General features: G+C 41.6%; 1 protein-coding gene across 1 annotated transcript in view; it reads right to left on the reverse strand.

Moving 5' to 3' along the window:
- LAMA3 (laminin subunit alpha 3) overlaps nt 1-15,274 on the reverse strand; it is a 331,820-nt gene that overhangs the window by 64,712 nt on the left and 251,834 nt on the right. The window contains exons 36-38 of the mRNA XM_075584995.1: nt 6,428-6,568; nt 4,487-4,648; nt 1,882-1,983 (exon numbers count right to left, since the gene is read on the reverse strand). Of these exons, the coding sequence (XP_075441110.1) occupies nt 1,882-1,983; nt 4,487-4,648; nt 6,428-6,568 (405 nt within the window). The remainder of the gene's footprint in view (nt 1-1,881; nt 1,984-4,486; nt 4,649-6,427; nt 6,569-15,274) is intronic.

A 15,274-nucleotide genomic window follows, 5' to 3' on the forward strand; every position in this document is an offset into this window, starting at 1 on the left:
TATATATATATATATATATATACATATATATATATATATATACATATACACATATATACATATACACATATATACATATATACATATACATGTATACATACATACACACACACCCAAAGGATATGTGTTCAGACATGAAAACCAGAGTAAATTATATGTATATTAATACAATAGTAATAAAGGAATACGTGCTCGCTTAATGTAACCATGTATTTGTCACCATAACTCTGTGCCCAGGACATACTTGAAAACGAGAGGTAACACTCAATGTATTACTTCCTGGTAAAACATTTTATAAATAAATAAATACATTTCATGGACATAATGTGAGATATTTATGGTGTATTTCTGTGGATACATTAAATATTTTCATATGGAATGGGAAATGATATGCTGTTTGCTGAAGCTTAGTAGAAGTAATTAATGGGGTGGAGGTAAAGCACATGAAAAAAAAGAAACATGACAGAAAATTGGTGACTGTGAAAAGATTTTCAGAAGCGGAGATTCAGAAATGTGGCCAATTCACCAAAATCACGCCTACTGAATATTGATCATGTCTTTCTAACTCAACTGAGAGTATAATATTTGACTCAATCACTGTTGGGCTGCATCCCCGCTGGCGCTGAGCGTTCGTGGCTTGCCGCTTTTACTTACATATGTCTATATTGTAAGTCCCCACTCACGCGGTGCGCTCACGCGCGCGCTCCCCCAAGCTTGGCACTTGAGTAAACAAAAACATTGACTTTCAAGCGCACTCAACTTGCCTGCAACGCCCCCACCCTGTACGTTTGCGAAATAGGCAGGACACCAGGCGCTCATGCTTAGAGAGTTGGTGACGTCAACGCTCTCAAGCATGAGCGCGGTCAGCGCCAGCGGGGCCGAAGCCATAGTAGTGCAGAATCTAGTGATGAACACAACTATAAAATTTGAGGTTTAGTGAGGAATGAAGATGGGGCACACGGATTTAAAAAAAATAAATTAAGAGATTTATTTAAGCATACACAACGTTTCGACCCAATGGGTCTTTGTCAAGTGCAAAAAGTGGCTTGTGCACTTGACAAAGACCCATTGGGTCGAAACGTTGTGTATGCTTTAATAAATCTCTTTATTTTGGAAATCCGTGTGCCCCATCTTCATTCCTTTTTGTATGCCGTGGATTGGATGCAGCCGATTGTACATTGATGGCAGCACCGGTAATTGTATCACTCTTTATTATATTGTGGTGTGCAGCATTTATTCCTTGTTATATTGGGGTTTAGTGAGGTCATCAGAATTTGCTATACCATACTTGATCTGCTTTAGCTGTTCTGCTACCCCCTAATGGTCAAACATTTCACCACAAATAAAGGAACCATGGTCATTAAATGTGGAGATTGTAATTAATGGTAGTTATTTACAATTATGGTAAAACCCTCTGTAGATCTTGTGTTTAATATGTAGTACTAAAAGTATGTTATGTGATTGCTGCTTGGCAATTGTGTGTCGCAGGTAGAGTACAGTGTTACCTAGGGGTGTTTCAGACTAACCAAGAGCTGTTAATATAAGCATGAAAGCACTTTGGCAAAGCACAAATAAACAAGAATTTGTAGACTTCTGGGAATCATAATAGTATCGAATGGGCTCTAGCAATTATTATTATGGTCCCATGATCCAAGCACATTCACTGTGGACGGCGCTCTACATGAGAGTGACACTGTGAAAAAAGAACCGTCTTCCTTAGCAGCATGGACAACCATTGATTTTGTAACTCAAGACGCACACACAAACATGCAAGTCATTCATCTGCAGATATAGCCTGGTCACCATTCATATATTCAGAAAAAAGGACCAATATATTCTTGCCCAGATCTCTTTTACAAATGTAATCAGCCATTTGCTTACTGTTAATTGAACATCTGGTCGTTTGTCTAAAAGAATCATGCCTTCACTGGGTAAGCCAAAGGACTTCAGCAGGTATGTCAAATAGCCGCCATAAGAAGAAACCTAGTTAGAATAAAATAAATAGGGTTAGTCCCTTCTAATAACCACTTCTGCATGCTTATCATATGAGCTATACCAACACGTCATGTTACATTGTGGGCACGTAACGTCAGCAGACACTGACATGGGTCTGTTATAGGGGGAAGGGACGGACCACCTAGAACTGTAGGGATTAGCAAATGGGATATTTAAGTTAGCCAATGATAAGGACCTCCTCCCTCAGCCGTGTTCTCATTCCTTATCTGACCTTTGCCTCCCCCTCTCCCATACTGTGCCGTATGATTCACTGTAATTCGGTGCACAGAATCTCTGTGGTCTGATTGCTACATAGCTGCCTTTTATACCTAAGCAGCTCGTTGATACACTGTAGCAGCTACTGTAGCAGCTAGGCTATTAAGAGAGAGTTACATCTGTATATACTTTGGCTTTGAGTATTACTATTTTAGGCTGTACACACTGGCTTCACTATGGCTAATATTTAATGTTACTTTGTCCTACTTTTTGCCAGTTACTATCACCACAATAGCTATTTGAGCATGCAGTGACTTCCATAGTAGACACTCATGCTTGAATGAATGTAACTATTTAAGCTTGGCACTTTGCCAGCACGCTCATAGCTTTACTGTTGTGGGTGGGGAGCTCACATTCCTAATAAGGCGATTACTTCCCTTTTGGCTCATTCGTGTCATTAACACTCTGAGCCTTATTGAGATTCTTGTTAGCTCCAACTAACCTTTATCCCACTCCTTAATTACTGTTCATATTCTAATTACAGTGATTCATGTTTTAATTTGGCCATTAAATGTCATATTTTACAAGTGTGGTGTGCAACTTAGTGTTTTCTCTGGCAGTGTACACTTCTCTGTACCTCCATTTATCTGATATTCACTTATTAATTCACAGTTTTGGACCTGCTGCCTATCACTAGGATTATCCATTTATGACCCAGGTCAATTTGGTGCGGGACTTTATTTGATCATAAATTTCTCTCCCCTTTTAAGTTGAACTTGGCAGACAATTTTGACTCACTTTTTTTTTTTGGGTGCAGAGAAATATTATTTTTAGTATATAGCACAGTTCATTTCTGTGCAGAAATAAAAATGGTAAAAATCATTTTTGATGCTGTAGGCACATCAGAAAGACATACTTGGGGCCTATGCAGAGAGCAGCGAATTTTCGAAATTCGCCATTTTTTGGAGATAATCGCGCAGAAAACAGCAGAAAATGGAGATTTCCGAAAAACGCGCCAATTTTTCTTTTCTATTTGTAAAACTCGCCTCGCGGCTGGCGAGAACCGCAATCTCGCCAGTTTAAAAAATATCCGTATGCAGAGAGGCGCGAACGGCATCTAGCGGCTGTTCGCGCCAATAAAATGGCGCGATTGTCTCCGTTTTGCCTCGCCAAAAAAAACTGCCGCTCGCGGCCATTGCAAAGGGAAAAAAAAAGGCGCGAATTTGTTTTAACACATTTCTGAAGCGCGCATCTCGCCAATTTAAACTCGCCACACGCATCCATGTTAAACATAGCAGAATTCGCACTTTTCTGCATATGGAGATTAAAACTCTCCAAAAAAGCTACTTTTTAATAAATTCGCCAATTTTAAAATTCGCTGCTCTCTGCATAGGCCCCAAGGTCTGATATGGTATACATGTTGCCGAACCTGTATGAAAAATAAGAATGTGAACTTGATTAAGAAAGTTTGATTGAAATACTTCATTAACCTAACATAAGGTATTTCATGAGCTGCAAGATGGACATCTCTTGAGATTAATAAATAGACCCCTATGTGGTACAAGAAGTAAAAATTCTTAATACCCATGACTAATCTGAGGCAGTGAGGACCTAGTGTCATGGACACCATGTTAGATAAAGCTTTATGTGCATAGATTAATCTGGATACTCTGGGGTAATTCTCTGTCTCTCTCATCTGAATGGCCACTTTGGAATATGTATATATGTAAAAAACAAAATCCTTATACATAGAGGTGATGTACTGTATGAAGGCAAATTGAGTCCTTATTATTTTACGTCTTCTTGCAGCAATGTATCAATGTCTTTGCTCTAGGATTTGCAATTTGGAGTGTGTCAATAAGAAGAGTTACATGACACGCAGATTATAATAAAATGTATGCAGCAAAGGAAAATATCACCTGTGAGCACATTCACACATCTGAGACAGGTCTGCCACCCTACTTTTCACTGTTATCTCATAGCATACAGTGCTCATTTGCATGTAATTTTCCAGAATCCCTGGCTGCAGCGGAAGCACTGTATGTTAGGCGATAATGGGGAAAAGCAGGGTTGCAGACCTATCTGAGACATATGTGCAAAACTTTGTTTGCAAACAAGCAATTTGGACATTGCCAATATTTGTATAAATGGTTATAATCCTCCTTAAACAGGGGTTCAAACAGAATACAGACCCATAGTATACTGTAAATGTGTAGAAAAGAAACTGCTAATAAAAATTAACATACAAACTATAAATATTCTTGTATTCCCATACCTTTTCTCCTAGGTATAGCTGTGGTGCCACCCAGTACACACTGTGTACAGAGGAGGGTAATTCTTGGATGTCTGCCACAACACTGTTGCTGCCTGGATTGAAGGTGATGGCTACTCTGGCCTGATCTGAGGTCTCCAAGCTCCAGGACCTCATATCTACAAACTTACCAGAAGAAATAATATGGGTTCAGCATACATGCAATGGAATGGTACGGATGTAGCCAACATTATTGTACCCATTATTGCAAGACAACGCATTTCCGGCGTCGCGAGTTGAACGTGTTATTGTGCGATTTGCAAGTCAATAGAATGGAGTACTGACTTTCAAAATCTTGTAACTTGGGAAGTAAGCCTCATCATAACAGAAGTAAATACCTACTCTATAGCATGCTTTCCCATTGTGCAGCATCGTAATGTTTTTTATAAAGGTCCGAGAGGTAGATAGACTCTGGAAAAAATTAGAATACTGATATGCAGAGGGGAAAGTAAAGACAATCCAGGCGCTTTGTCTTTGTAAACATTTATTTATTTTTAAACAGGATTGTAGCAGGGGTCTCCGGAGGTGAACCCCATTAATTCAGCTCTCAGAACCCACTGCTTCCGGAGATATATACTGTCACGTAGGGCAGGGGTGCGCAAAGTTTTGGAGCTGCACCCCCCCTATGCGACAGCCCCAGCGCTCGTGCCCCCCCCCTCTCTGTGACCCGGCGTCAAATAATGCTGCGGGTCATGTGACATCACGTGACCCCGCAGCATCATTTGACGCGTGTTACCATGGCAACGCATACATCACATGACCCCATAACGTCATTTGATGATGCGTTGCCATGGTGACGCATCCAGAAGACTACAGAGACCCGGTAAGTTGAAGAGGCCTCGCGCGGACCCCGGCATTTAACTTAAATGCCCCGGGAAAGAGTGCATGGCCTCTGCAACCACCGCGCCCCTCAACAAAATCCCGCGCCACCAAGTTTGCGCACCCGTGACGTAGGGCACAGCTGTGAACACATGACCTGCATATGGGACAAGGGTTAATACACAGCTCTCTAGCCGGCCCACTTTTCACCTTCGCAAAGGTCTCTCAGATAAACAATATCTCCCCTCAATCCGTCACAATATACTATATACAGTATGTCATGAAGTGCACACTTTTGAGTACATGACTTAGATATGCAACCAGGGTTAATAAACACGGTTACTCTAGCCAAATCGCCTTTCTGCTTCGCCAGGTACTTTCAATGAGTTAATATTAATCCCTTACTCAATTGCAATCATATCTATCCGCTGCCACCACCCAAAAAATATGTAATTATATATATCTGCTAGGGTCTATGGTCGTGAGTCTGACATTTCAGAGCTTTTCCAAAACAGCAATTGAAAAGATTTGTGGTGGAACAAAAGCATAATGTGCACTACTTGTACTTATTTTAGATTATTTTGGTTCTATTTTTAACATTATCTATTAAAAGTTATTTTTTTAGTACAGTGGTGTGCATACAAGTGATTTTCTTTTGGGGGGACATTCCTTTGCCTTCTTTTCTATTTTCTAATTAATAGATTCAAATGAATTGATTGAACAGAGAAGCTGAAGGATGTGTAGGGTTTTTTTTGGCAGAGAGGGGTTATTATCCATAAGCACAATTCTCTTATTGTTAGGTTGGACCAAACAAGAGTGACCTTCATGGTAAATAAAAACATTCAAAAGTAAAAATAAATACAAATACTTACATGTACCTAAAGACTTTAAAAAAAAAGCATTGAAAAATAAATATACTTATCTAACATTTGTAAAAAGATATCAAATCGCCAACATGAAACATATTATTGTGCTTCGTTCAGCTGCTCTCAAGTTGTGCTGCACGATACGATTATCTAACTTTCCCCGAGTGATTGCTTGATACTGCTGACTATAATGCCATCAAACATTGCTGGATTGCGTTACCTTCTTCCTGTGCGCATTGGACGAGCGGCAACTGTCTGTCGCTACGAAACAAAAACAAGTGGTACATCCCTTCGGGTTGGACGGGTCTAAATAAAATGATCCACGGCGGCAAACATCACATTTTGATCCGGCGACATTTTCCTGAGTGAAGGAGAAACATGAATATCATTACGACTGGGATCTTTTGCATTATTACATACATGCCTTCCTAGTACTCCAAAGATATTTAACTTGTTGACTGCCGGAAGCATTTAAGATGATGAGAAAATGGTTTAAACTCATCCTGATAATGAATATCCCGTATAAGTCAAAACAATAATGCAGGGCTTCTATTGGAATTTGTTTCTACAAACCTGCTATGCTTGTTGTTATCACTTGTAAAAGTGATACTAAAATACATCATAGAAAGTGTGCAATTTCAATGAAAAAACTTGTGGCGAATATCAGGGATTATTTTTGCAGGAGGACATATTACACTGTCTGCCCTCTCCCGAAAAGGAACATACAGTACAGTACGTAACAGAGCTCACTAAGTATACTTCTACGTGCCTCAATCCTGCAGGCGTTTGTCAAGCCTTCAACAGTAATTGCATGTGGCGCCTCTTATCTGCAGTAATAACCAGCAGGTGAATTGTTTCCATCAGATGGGGTTCTTTTTATTTTGGTATTTGCAGAGGATTACAAGGCATTACTAGCAGGCAATGGGATCAGATGATGTAATTAAAAGTTGGAACTTCTTTTTTCTTTTTCCAAATAGAAGACTTTTTTCGGATGGGTGTAAATGCTGAATTATAATGAATATTGCTTTATCTTGCCGTATTGTATGTGAAGGGGATCTTGAACTTTACTGCAACTGGACGCTTACTGTACAAAAAAGTACTGGAGGAGTACTGCATATCATGGGTTAAAATCAAGTGTTAATTGCTATTTTCCACTCCAGAATAAACCCCTCATTTGGAGGTACTGCCTAAACATATTTCTGATTGAATATGAATTGAATTCAAATCTGATGTGTAAATAAATTCAATGAGCACTGCAGTGTACATGACTAATTAGATATAACTGCCTGATTGACTACTAACAGTGAAATTATAAATAGAGCTTTTGAACCCTGTTCTCTTTGAACCCAAATGAGTTCCGATCTTAGGAAATACATGTGAATGAAAGTCACTATGTATGGGTTATTGGTTAGTAGTGCCAAAAACATGGACTTACCGAGGTTCCCTAAGGATAGGGTCCACAACCACTAGTTTATCAGCTAATTGAAGGTCCAAAATTTGCTCACAACCACACTTTCCCAATGTTTAGATTCTCTTTTCCTAGTGGTCCTTACATGCAGCCTTCTAAATAATGAGCTATACAATAATGCTGGTAAAATCAATTTAAAGGGCCAGATTCACAAAGCTCCATTAAGTGACTTACCTACATGAATGTAATTGATGGACAAGGGCACACGGATTTCAATCAAAGAATTTATTGTGCCACAGAACACACAACGTTTCGGCCACTTCACTTGAGAAAGGCCAGCAGGCCGAAACGTTGTGTGTTCTATGGCACAATAAATACATTCTTTATGATTGAAATCCGTGTGCCCTTGTCCATCAATTACATTGGATATATTGGATGAAATGCAGATCTTCTCTGGGACTAAGGAGCACTGGTAAATGTATCACAAATCATTGTTATTTTTCTTTGGTGTGCAGCAAACCTCCTTACTTTTGCATTACCTAACATGTATCTTCAAAGGTCAATAACGTAACCTTTACTTTATGTTTTCTCCTGGAAACAGCAATGCATTAACTATAACAGCCATTTGTGATAAATACATGCATAAGAGGCATACCCTCCTAACATTACATATCCACAACTACCTAACCTATTGACTTCTATAACTCCCAAAATACTCCTCTATAAACACATGGAGAGACCTTGTGAACACACCTGAGAGATATTCAAATATAAACAATTTTAATATAATTTGCATATTCAAATGAGCAGGTACCTCAGGTGTGCTCACAGGTATTTGTTCCCAGGGAGTTTTTTGGGAAGTATATAAATCAGTCGGTATACTACTAAAATTCTCTCTGTTTTACTCTCTCCTCAAAAGCCATTTTTAGAGTCTGGATGAGAGACAGACATACTTAATGTTACGTTATTGGAAGCTTGCAAAACATTCTGCTACCATAAGGTGACGCTCATAATGACACAATTAAAAAATGTATACTATGACAAAGATACAGTCATTGTATAGTTGGTCCTTAGGCTGCGGCCTAACCGTTGACCGTGCTCATACTTGAGAGCGGTGACGTCACCAGCTCTCCAAGCATGAGCGCTGGGTGTCCTGCCTATTTCGGAAGTGCGAGTGCGGGGGGGGGGCATTGCGGGTAAGTTGAGCGTGCTTGAAAGTTATTTTTTTTTGTTTACCTAAGTGCCGAGCGTGGGTGAGCGTGCGTGCCCGCGCACGAGCGCACCGCGTGAACGGGGACTTACATATATATATATATATATATATGTAAGTAAAAGTGGCAAGCACTGCACGCTCAGCACCAGCGGGGCCGCAGCCTTAGACACAGATTTGGAAGTTTACTTGACTAAAAAACCTTCTTGTACAGTATACTGATTGCTGAATCAGATGCCTTGCAAAGAGAGAATTTTCTATCCCTTTCCACAGCATATCACTAAGGACAAATTAGATACATGACAAAGTTGGGCTGGGTTAAAAAATAATAATGATGAAAACGCCCTTCCCTTGCTACAGTAAAATTAGAGAACGCTAAACAGTGCATCCACACATCAGGCAAAAGCAGAGACAGTACTGACCCCTGGTGGAAAGTGAGGAAAGTAAAATAGATGAATTGCTACTTTAAACTGTGCAAGGAGTATTGTGCTCTATTTATATAGACAAATAAGCAAATGTATTTCTAACATTTGGAAAGTAAAAAAAAAACAAACCATTGTACGTATTTTCACAAATAAAATAGGGGCATTCACAGTTTTTTTTTTTTAAAGGATATTTTTTTGGGGGGGGGGGGGGAGGATGGAAGAAACTAAACCCTATTAAAATGTAATTGTAAAATAATTCAAATAATTATAGATGCCCTAGAGAACTTTATTTTTTTTACAGCTTTTATGTAAACTTGCATACTTATTGAATATAAGAAATTAAATCCTGGTTGGGTGTAAAATCTGTGTCAAAGTCAAGGGTACAACTTGAAAAGGGCTTGTGCACACGTGAGACCCAGAATGTACAGCTCTGATCATTAAACCTTATAAAGAGGGGGTGGGACAGCCCCCATACCCTTTACTCTATTTTTTAACATACCAATATAGCCAACCTGTGCCGCACTTCTGCTGGTGAAGTGGTGGGATAGCTCCGCCCCTTCTCACGCGCAGCTAATTCAAAACAATGGCTGCTTCTCCCGGTGGGGTGTTATGTATGCAGCGTACGGCCGCTTGTACTGCACCTACACACTTTATTCGAGCAAATACCCAGTATGTACCTGGCAGATACCTGGAATGCGCCGCTCCTCACCTCTGACAAGCCCCGTTGCGTTTGCCTTCCCAGCCTGGGTTCATGCCTGGCTGACGGGCGGCTGATCTGTTAAATGATAATGATTAGGATTTAATAGGCTGCAATGCTTCGCGTGTCTACCAGATGGCATAAATTCATGAATTGTAATGCAGTATATATATATATGTACTGTGCAGTATTGCAGCCAGCGGGAATAAAATGCTTCAATCCCTGCCTGAAAATACCTCAATGCACTCGGGCAGAAAACAGTCACAAACCTCAATACACCCGAGTATACCCGAATTCGTGGGACTAGCCGAGCTCGAATAAAGTGTGTCGCCAGTGTAATGACATTGTGCATTACAGGAAACTATGCAAAAGGATATGTATATAGTGATGCCCACACCACGTTGCAATCTCTTTAAGGCCCAGATTAAGACAGGAAACGTAGTATTTCTCTATATAGGGTTTATTTCCAGGGATAAATATTACACTAACAGGCCCACCGTCCCTTTAAGGCAAAACAAAATCATAAAATAAACTCCTACTCCTCTTCGGAGACTAACTGTGCATGCAGCTTCAGCCCTTACTAACTGAATGGACAGCTAAGCTGGTTACCACCCCAAACAGATACTATTATAGCTGAACACATACAGTCTATGAACACAGGAATAAAGTGTTTCTCTGATCTGTTACTCCAAGGTTATGGAGCAGACGTCTCCGCTTCAGCACGGTCTCGCGTCCTTCCTTCCTAGGAGAGCTCAGCCCCATGAGAGCTCAGAGAATATCTCCTCTGTAAGTCCAATGTTAAGGATAGGACATCGCTGCTTCAGCACGGTCCCGCGTCCTTCCTTCCTAGGGGAGCTCAGCCCCATGAGAGCTCAGAGAATATCTCCTCTGTAAGTCCAATGTTAAGGATAGGACATCGCTGCTTCAGCATGGTCTCGCGTCCTTCCTTCCTCTTCCTGGAGTTAACAACCCAGGCAGTCCCAGCAGACTCCAAGACCACCGTCCAGCAGGTCTAAAGAACTGTGCCAGGTTCCACAGCTGGGGACAACTCTTCTATGTCCCCCTTCTATGAGAACATCATCTCTCTCCGTGTGTAGTCACTTCCTGACTCTTAAAACTCCACGTGCAATCAGGAGTTCAGCCTGCTCCATTAACCAGCAGATGCTGTTGGCTTCTCTAGGGAGATTAACTCTCTGTATGCTGGAAAGTCCCATGGCTGCCCTATTCCAGCACCTAGAGGCAGTGATGGTATCACATATCCCCCGCCACAGCGTAACATTGTCCTGTGACGCGGCCCATGCACTATTCCCATGCACCAGCCCCTTTGTCAGGGACGTCTGACATCCATCTTTCTTTTTCCTTGTCTCCCAGTTCAAGAGTTTTTCATTTGGGGCAAGTACTCGGCCTTCTGGGCCTGCAGACTGGGACTTCGCTACCTTCTTGTCTTTCACTTTGATTTTAGCGTTGAAGCTCAGCTTTTGGCGTGTTACTTTTTGGAAACGTTCCTGAGTATTCTGCAGTCTGTTGGCTCTCATTTCCAGCTCAGCCCAGACTCTACCCCGCTCTGTGACCTTGATGTGCATATCCTGAAGATGCATCTCTGTCTTCTTCCTCTTGTGCTCAGAGTCTCCCTTACCCTGTGTGAGGATTGTCCATCGGTCCCTGAGGAAGACTGATATAGTCAAAACGCGTATGGCGGAGTCTTGCAGTACAGAGACTTTGGGGGGCATTCACTCACCGCTGGTGGACTTCATTACTCAGTCCAGTGACTGCCTACCGGTCGTGCAGCAGGGTCTAAGGCTGCATTGGGAATGTTATCTGTCTAGCTCCTGTGTTGTGACCCAGGGTGGTCTGAATGCTTACCTCAGACACTTATGTAAGTGTATTACTTTGTGTTTTTTTAATAATGAAAGCATTTTACACTACATTTGCTTTTTCCTCTCGTATATGGGGTTCCCCTCCCTCTTTTTTTCTTGTGGATCATTTGGGATATCATTTGTGACGGTGTGAAGAATTTACCTGGATGAATTCAGAGTTGGTCACTCTACATAACCGAACTGCCTGTTTGTCACGTGGAACACGTGAGTCTAAAATTTAAAGATTAACCCAAATTGGTTTAGATTGTTATACAGTGTTGCACAATTCTTGTTATATTTTTTTCCATGTTCCTGGATGAAATTTGCGCCCCTGTATTTTCGCCATTTGTTATCTGGACTGGGATTGAGTCCTGTTTTGGGAGATGCACTTTATGTCGAGGACAGCATCTATTTTGTTTATCACCTTCACTTATAAGTAGTGTATATGCGCTTGCACTTCTTTTTTCCTCTCATGAATACATCTTGCAATTCTCCTCTTAGGGCCTCCATCTCTTCAAAGTGCTCGCTCTAAGTTTCCCTCCACGTATCCTCCATCATACCCCGGAGCTCTGCAATTATTGCAGCTAGGATCACCGCTGCTTCTGTTTTACAGGACTCTTTCTCCTTGGTGTACTGACTCAAGGGGATGGAGTAGCCTCTCTGCTTCTCCATCTCTTGCTCCAGTTTCTGGGCCTTTTCCCGCTACCTCTCATAAAGAGTCACCTGTCATCTAAGCTCCGTCTCTAGCGATGCACTGGTGACACGCAGCGTGGCCTTCAGCTCCTCATACTGCTCTATGGGGACATACTCATGACTCATCCGTTTCTGCAGCACTTGTACTTGGTTAGCAGCCTGGACACTTGCTTCCTGTAGAACTCGCTGCTTTTTCTCGGTGTCTGTCTACTTCTCCTTGGCCTCCTGCAGGCTCGTGTGCAGACCTTGAACCTGTCTCTGCAGTAGATGTGCTGCTTGTGTACGCTGCTCCAGGAAGACACGTTCTTCTTGCAGCCCTATCTCTGCATTCTGTAGAGCTTCCCGCACTTCTAACTTTTCCTGGGTCAATTGTTTCTTCACTTTTTCTGCTTCGTAAAGCTTCTCATTTCCTTCACTGACCTGGTAAGTCAAATCTGAAAATTTCTGTCTCAGACTTGTATTTGCTCTTTTTACAGAATCAAGATCTCTTCCTCAGCATCCTTCAATTCACCGACCTCTGTGCTGAGAGCGTGGACCTCATGGCGTGAGAGTTCCAGCTCTGTGCTGAGGATGTGTATATTTTTCTGGGAGACTTCAAGCTCTTTATGCAGCCTTCTTTCTGCACTCTCAAGTGCTCCCTGCACTTCAAAATGTTCGTGTAAATTCTCTCTTTACCTTACCAAGCTCTGTTTTGAGCGCACGAGCTTCTTGCTGAGAAACGTCTAACTCTGTGATGAAGTTTTGAACGTCTTTCTGGGACATCTCATAGTATAGTTTCCAGTCAGCACTCGTTTTCTCCGATTCGCTTGGCTTTCGTTTTTTGCCGGTAGCGGTAGCCTTTGTCATCCCAAGGCTAGTCGTCATTCCTGTGACGATTGCACCAAGCGCTCTGGGCTGTAGCTCATCTCTGGTCTTTTCTGACCCACGCTGACAGTGTTTGAATGGGGCTGCCAGGGACCCCCGCTGTTAATCTGATGGGCCATTAGTCAATGCAGAAATGCCTTAAACTTGCCTTAAACTAGACCCAGCATGTGCCCAGCATGTACCTGGGTCTTTTTGGTGATTGCCACTGGTTTGTGTTAGAATAACCGTCGGCACTACAGTTTTTGAGGTGCTATTTCTTCAATTCTTCATACCCGACGGGGCAGACTTTACACTCAGCAATTGCCAGCTGCAATTTTCACTTTCTTCAGAAAAAAATAGTTTTTTCTGCTTGAGTTCAGCACCTTAACATATCTTCATCCACTGACCTCTGGGTGCTATTGCATCCACACTTCACACATTCTCTGTGTATGCTGTAAGTACATATACCCTGATTGCACCACTCTAGAAAGTTTTGATCTTATCGGTAGGCTGAGCAGGCATTTTGTGTGTTTTGTGTGTACAATATACTGTAAGTACAACTGGTCATACACAGTGGGACAGTTTTACTTGTAGAATTGGCTTTTCACTTCAGGTGGGCGGCCATTTTAAATCCTGCATTTATTTTAAAACCCACAGTTTCCGCTGCTCAGTGCCTTTTGGACTGCCCGCATTATCCACCAATTGTGATGCCCACACCATGTTGCAGTCTCTTTTATCCCAATTTAAGGCCGGAAACACTGATTTTTCTATGCAGGGTTTTATTTACAGGGATGAAATCATATACCAACAGGCCCATCGTCCCTTTAATAAAAACGAAATAATAAAATAAACACATATTCCCTTTAGGGAAAGCTAACTACATCGTAGCTTTCGCCCTCACTAGTTTGATGGCCAGCTATGCTGGTTCCCACCATCAAAACATGTCCTGGTATATGCAACAATCTACACAGTCTTTACCCACAATAATAAAGGGTTTTTGTTTATCTGTAAGTCCTTTGGAGCAGACGTCCCCGCTTCAGCACGGTCTTGCGTCCTTTCATTCTTAGGGAAACTCAGCCCCACATGAGCCCAGAGAAACTCTCCCCTGTATGTCCACGGTCAAGGACAGGACATCCCTGCATCAGCACGTCCTTGTCGTCCTTCCTTCCTAGGGGAACTCAGCCCCACGTTGAGCCCAGAGAAACTCCTTTGTAGGACCTCTGTTCCAGCTTCCGCAGCTGGGGAGCACTTCTATCTCCCCCCTTTTCTGGGGAAAACAGTCTCTTTCCCTGTGACTCCCAGCATTGTCTCTCTGTGTTTGTCTTAAACACTTCCTTGTTTCACTGAAGAGCCCAGCCTGATAAATTAAGCAGCAGCTGCATAAGCCATTCCAGGGAGGATTAACTCTCTGTGAGCTGGAAAAGTACACTGTTCCAGCACCTAGAGATACCTGATGGTATCACTAAATATATATATTGAAACAACTAAAAGGTAACACATGTAAATGTGTTCTTTGATAGTAACCATGAAATATGAAATAAAATGGTTAAAAAAGAGCAGTAATATTGGAAACATGTATAATGTAAAATGTAAATACCAATATGGAGAATTTGTAGACCAATTTCAAATGATGCTACATGGGTACAAAGTCCTTTCATGGATCTTTTTTACTACAATTAGGAAGCAACTTCCAAAGCGCAGATGAAAAAAAAAAAAACTGACGGCTCAGGCACCTTGTTATGACACTCTGGCACCTTGTTATGACACTCTGGCACCTTGTTATGACACTCTGGCACCTTGTTATCACACTCTGGCACCTTGTTATCCAAAGCTATGAACATAAATACATCTGTGTGTTTATTACCAACCTTTTCCTCTCGATCTCCAATGTCACAACGTTGCACTAGATTCTATTACTTTTTTACCTTGCATACA

Source organism: Ascaphus truei, chromosome 2 (assembly GCF_040206685.1).
Source record: "Ascaphus truei isolate aAscTru1 chromosome 2, aAscTru1.hap1, whole genome shotgun sequence".
Taxonomy (NCBI): domain Eukaryota; kingdom Metazoa; phylum Chordata; class Amphibia; order Anura; family Ascaphidae; genus Ascaphus; species Ascaphus truei.